At 56.4% G+C, this 6,000-nt stretch overlaps 1 protein-coding gene across 1 annotated transcript in view; it reads left to right on the top strand.

Moving 5' to 3' along the window:
- Dock2 (dedicator of cytokinesis 2) overlaps nt 1-4,308 on the top strand; it is a 407,762-nt gene extending 403,454 nt beyond the window's left edge. Inside the window, exons 49-52 of the mRNA XM_047555786.1 lie at nt 467-638; nt 1,444-1,564; nt 2,865-3,007; nt 3,770-4,308. Coding sequence (XP_047411742.1) covers nt 467-638; nt 1,444-1,564; nt 2,865-3,007; nt 3,770-3,832 — 499 coding nt within the window. The 3' untranslated portion in view covers nt 3,833-4,308. The remainder of the gene's footprint in view (nt 1-466; nt 639-1,443; nt 1,565-2,864; nt 3,008-3,769) is intronic.
- The last annotated feature ends 1,692 nt before the right edge of the window (nt 4,309-6,000 follow it).

The raw sequence follows: 6,000 nt of genomic DNA on the forward strand, positions 1-6,000 counted from the left end.
ACGGCCCGCAAGCCAGAGGGGTGCATGTGCCCCTTTCAGAGGGGACCTGGCTGTCTCGTTTCACCATCCTGGAGACCTTTGCTTTTCCCTGCCCAATGTGACTGCCACCTGCCAGGTGCTCAGCGCTCATCTCTAAGGTTGTGCAAATATCCCTGTTTACTAAGGCAAACGTGGCTTGGAGACTCTCCCTGGGTCATTCAGTCAAGAAGTGGCAGTGCCTGGATTCGAATCCAGATCCATGTTTTTAACCAGTTTTAGCATCTCCCATTGGTCTTGCTACCTTCAGTCTCTTCACCCTGTATTTTGAATGTTTTCAAATGAAGTGTCTAAATTCTCTGAAAGGTTAGCTCATCTATCCCTGACCCTGTAGTCACAGCTCAGGCAACATGAAGGTCTGCCCTGGCCCCCCAGGTCCCTGCAGGGCAGTTCCACTGAAGCTCTAACTGCTGTCCCACTTGCCCTTCAGCTTTGACCTGGAATTAGCCCCACCCAAGACTCCCAGAGTGGAGCAGGAGGAGCCCATCTCCCCAGGGAGCACTCTGCCCGAGGTCAAGCTGCGGAGGTCCAAGAAGAGGTCGAAGCGGAGCAGTGTGGTGTTTGCCGACGAGAAAGCAGCGGCCGAATCAGAGCTGAAGCGGGTGAGTGGGGGGGGCAGGTCCCCCTCCAGCCCTGTGCCCTGCACAACGCCAGGGCTTTGAGACCGGGCCTCACTTCCACAGTGCCTCTGGGAAGCAGGGAGGCGAGGCCCACGCTCGTGCCCATGCAGCCGGGAGGCTAGGACGCATCAGGGGCCGGGGACCCAGGCCCTCAGGTTCCAGAGCTTGTGTGTATCCTGGGCCAGGCTAGGGAGCATCTCTGACCCACAGGACCTTCTGGGTACCAGCGGTCTGGGAGGGGAGGCGGAGGTGAGAATCTCACCGGGCTGGCTTTCGACCTTTGGGTCTTATAAGCTGATTAATAATGAGACTAGGTATCAAACAGCCCTGAGTTCAGTCTTAGTGTCCCCCTGGAAAAGAGGTTTGGTTAATCGTTGTGAGGACTTGGGAGGGAGAGAGGAGCTAACTGTTCCGGCAAGAGGGGAGAATGTCAGACTAAAGGGCAGGGACAGCAGAGATGCCTCTGGAGAAGGAAGCCCCTCCCACACCCTGCCTGGGACAGGAGTCTGCCCTTGCCCAGGGGAGAAGATGGAAGCAGCTTCCGTGTCCCCATTCTAAGGGGAACGTTCACATGATAATCTAAATCAATGCCCTCTCTCCAACACTCCTGACGTTTTAGAGTGTGCAACTGTGCAACTGTATATGGCAGGCTGCACGGAATGGTATAAAACAGAATAAGTTAACTTTCCATGGAGTCCAGTCCATGAAAACCATAGCACACCCTCAGCCCTCACCTTTCTCGGCTCACGTCTGCCTCACTCTAAGCCCCGACGGTACATTCGTCCAGCTTTCCAGGAAGCACGAGTTCATGAGCGACACCAACCTGTCGGAGCACGGGACCATCCCCCACAGGGTGTCCATCCTCTCTCAGATGAGCTTTGCCAGCCAGTCCATGCCCACCATCCCAGGTACGTAGGCTGCCGCTAGCCTGGCGGGCGGGCGGGGACTTGCCCACAGCAGCGGTGGCCAGGCTTCCGGGGTGAGACTCTGCTCACAGCCAGTCCTCCAGGGCAGCCGGCGCATTAGGTGCTGCCTGGAAGCCTGTGTCCTTCAGAACCCACTGAGAACCCCGCGTCCCTGCCTTCTGTGAGCCAGGCCTCTCCAGGGCCAGAAGTCTGTCCTTCCTGTGTCCCTGAGACCAGTGGCTTTGTTTTAGACCTGAAAAACTATTTCTGGATTTGCAGAAACTGTCACTGACACGTTGCAGCTGCAGAGTGTTTGATGCCTAGGTGGCACATTTTCCCTCCCACCACTCACTGCCGGGGGAGGAGGGTGGCCACCCACGGCCGGCTGCGGCTCAGTCAGGGAGAGACAAGAGGCCCTAACAGAGGACACGCATGCAGCAGTCCTTCGTGGCCTCTAGGCCCCTGCTAAGAGCAAGGACAGAGAGGACGAGACAGAGCTGCCCTCCTGGCCCGCAGAGGCGAGGGCAGCGGAGACAGCTGCTCCTTGCTGTGGGGCCAGGCCCCGCCCACCTGCCTCTCCTCCCCCGCCCACCTGCCTCTCCTCCCCCGCCCACCTGCCACTCCTCCCCCTGGAGCAGACCACGTGCTTTCCCTGCTGTGTGCACTTGGAAACTGAGGCACTGAGAGCGTCAGGCCCAACTGTGCCAGCTAAAAAGTAGAGGAGACTGAGCTCAGACCCAGGCCCTGACCTGGAACCGTGGCCGCTGTGATGTGTGGGCGACAAAGCCCTTCACCCCATCCTCAGGGACCCAGCGACGACCTGGCAGTCTGCGCTCTTATTTCCCACACCAAAGCCAAGAGCGCGGTGGCCGGTTTCCCAGGCCTCTGGGACTCCAAGCTAGGGTTATGACCACCAGGTCATCCAGTCACTTCACCAGGGAGGTGTGCTCTGCCGGCCCCTCCTTGGGTGGCAAGGAGAAATGCAGGTGTCTGGTGTCGGCATGAAGGAGGGACATGCTCACTGTCCCCCACCGAGGGCGAAGGCCCTGAGTTCCCTGAGGTCAGGCCCCGTGGCAGCCGGGCGGTCCCGTCTCCCCAGCCCTGGAGCTTTGGAAAGGCTTTGGCCAGGGCAGGAGTTGGCGTTCCTCACCCAGGGCACAGCGTCAGTGGTCCCTGGCGTGGCAGTGGGCCTCGCCTCCCGCCTGGCCTGCAGGGTGGTCCATCTGCCTCCCCAAGACGCCCCTCCTGCCCTCGGCCCGCCTCTCCCCACTCGCACCCACGCCGGGTCTCCGCTCTGCTCTAGCCCTCACGCTCTCAGTGGCCGGCGTGCCCGGATTGGAAGACACCAACACGTCCCCCCGCCTCAGCCAGACCTTCCTGCATCTCTCAGAGGGCGACAAGAAGACGCTGAAGAGGAAGAAGGTCAATCAGTTCTTCAAGACCATGGTGAGGACCCAGGTGGGTGGGAGGAACAGGACACAGCCAGGGGAGATGAGGACGTGCACACTGTGCTCGTGAGTGTGTGTGCTTGTGCATCACAGGCCGTGTGTGAAATCGGAGTCACTTCCAGGGAGGCCTGATCAGAGCGCGCTGAGGGCTGGAACCCCGCCCGAGTGCAGGTCTGGGCCCCCAGGTAGCTCCTGGGAACAGGGCTGACGCCCTCGTGGGGCCTGAGGACAAGCGCCCAGCTGCCGCTTTGGTCTTCCTGGCTGAGCCCCAACAGCTGGCTGCCTTTGGAAGCTGGATTTTCTGTGGGGGAGCAGTTTCCTATTCTCTTTGTTTCATAAAATTCTTCAAATTTAAAGTTAGCTGACCTTGGAGTCCCAGCTCCTGTGGCTTCTTGTTGGTCTTTGCTCAGGATCAATAAGGTACAAAACTTATGATCCTAAAGGTGATACTAAATCAGAGCGGTGCTGCTGTCAAAATCACAAGTCTGCTGCGAGCACGCAGGGAGTCAGGGCCCACGCTGAGCGCCCCCAGGCATCCGCCCATTTGATCTGAGGATTTTTCTAAGGCTCAGAGTTTGGCGAGCTGTGCACCCGAGTTCACAGAGCCAGCAGGGGGTCATGGAACAGCAGAGCTGTGCTGCGACCACAGCCCAGCACCATCTTCCTGGCCAAACTCAGGGTCATGACCACTCTGGGTAGAGGCCCAGGGGCTGCAGGCCGATGTGCATGAGAATCCCATCCACACCTCTTCTCCCCAAAGCTGACCAGCAAATCCAGTGAAGAAGGCAAGCAGATCCCAGACTTCTCGTCCAACGACATGTAGATGCTGCTGACCAGAGCTGCCAGGGAGGGAGATTTCCAGAGAGGAGAAGCCCAGTTGTGACCCTGAAGCCACACAGCATGGGGACACCATCCCTGTAAGTTGTCCCCACTGGAAGACTCAGAGGGGCCGACTGAGCTTGAGTGGCAAGAGCCCAGTGTTCCCTGGGGCAGCTGCCTGGGGTAGACTGACAAGGAAGCCCCACCCTGGAGCCCTGGACCACGAGGACCCACGGTTTCCACGCACGCTCTCCACATCCTCAGTACCTCTGTCCCTAAGGCAGTTTCTAGATACAAGGAGCTGTGTTTTCATTTCATTTTCTCCATCCCCACACGTAACAGAACAGTCTTCAAATATTCCTTTTTATTTTTAGTTAATAGTTTTATACTTTACATTTTTTTACTACAACCCAACCTCTTTTTTAGCTGATCATCTTCAAAATGTTGCTCTTTCTTACTGACAATAAACACGTTCTGTGGTACAAATCCGCCTTGTTGCCTAATTCTGCCCAGTTAGGTCCAGGACAGGTGGGAAGCTGCCGGGGGGCTGCCTGACCTGACGCCTCTCTCCCCACCTCATTCTGCTACCTGCAGGGACCTCGCCATGACTCTGGGTTCTTAGGGGCAAACCCTGGGGTGCTGAGCAAGTCCAGCCAGATCTTGTGTTTTCTGAACCAAGAAGACATTGACACCAACTTCCTCTACTTCTGGGACGATGGCAAAGCCACACCTAGTCACTCTGATACAGACCCCAACCAAGGTCAAAAGAGTCGGGCAGAATCTGAGGGCCAGTGGACTCATGGTCCAATCTTTGGATCTTGCCCCGCCCCCCACCCCACCAAAGGGATCCCCAGGGTCCTTGGATAAGGCCCAAGGGAGGTGAGGATGGAGCCATGCAGGGGAGGAGCCTAAAGACCCCACCTGCGAGGGGAATTGCTATGGGTGATGCCAAGTGCATGCAATGAGGGGCTCAGCTCTAGAACCTTCTAGAGGCCTTTGGCTGGAAGCTCACTTCAGAGAGGCTGAAGCTCTGAGGTCCAGTAAGTGTTGAGATGATAATAGCTCAAACTTCTTGAGCCCTGATTGTCCCTGGCACCATGTTATAGACATAATAGTTATAGACATAATAGAAACTGAGGCACAGGAGCATGAAGTGACCAAGATTATACTCTAAGTACAAAGGCTGGGGTTCAACCCAGGAAGCCTGCACCTTCCCACCCTGTCCTGACTCTGGGCCCCTTCAGGGCACAGGACATCTTGAGTCCTGGTAGCCTGCATCTACCCCATTCTCTCCTGGTGGCCTCTCATTCCAAGCCCCAGGCCTGTTGGCTGGTGTGAGCACCTCTCTTCCAACAATTCTAGTCCCATGGTGGTGGTTGGGGTCTGACTGCAGCAAACACCTCAGGTGAGGTGAGTGGGTGCTCCTGGAGATCGGAACCCAACTGAATCCCCGTGGCAACAGTGCTAGGAGAGGGCGCCTGGGCAGAGGAGCCAGGAAGCTAAAGGATGGCAGCGGGGCGCCCCCCAGGCTCCCTGTGTGGACATGAGGCCCACATGCCCTCGGTTCTGGTTGTCCATCCTTCTCCCCGCTCCATGTGTGAAGTTTGAGATTCTCAGGTCAGTCTTTTCTCTCAGCACGAACTAATGAAATCCCAGGGTTTAACCTTGAAACGTAAGCCCTCCCAGTTACAGTGGGGAAAAAATCCTCGATAAGAAAATGGTTCCTCCTTTTCCCACAACTGCAGAAAAACTCCTAAGCTCTGGACCTGCAGGGGTTCTTTCTCCTAAGGAGGCTCATGAAGGGCCCAGATTCAGAGACCCGCTGTCACCAGGGACAGCCAGCTTTTATCCTCCAACCTTGTGCTGCGCTGAGCCATTTCCTCACCCAACAACCCGCAGCCCTGATAATAACCTTCCCAAGTTATTTTCTGAAAATGATCAATATCTAGGTTTTCTTACAAGGTCTGAGGGTTCCAATAGTACTGGAACATACAAGTGGAGCAAAAAAGTGAACTCAGGGATCTTGAAGAGATTGAGAGTTGAATCCCATCTCAGTTAGGACTGTGATCAGGTGGAGAATTCCAGATCCCCTGACCTCGTGAACTGTCGACACACTGCAAATAGTGACAATGATCAACAGCATGGTGCCCTTTGTCAGACAGACAGACACTC

The sequence above is a fragment of the Sciurus carolinensis genome, chromosome 6, assembly GCF_902686445.1.
Source record: "Sciurus carolinensis chromosome 6, mSciCar1.2, whole genome shotgun sequence".
NCBI lineage: Eukaryota > Metazoa > Chordata > Mammalia > Rodentia > Sciuridae > Sciurus > Sciurus carolinensis.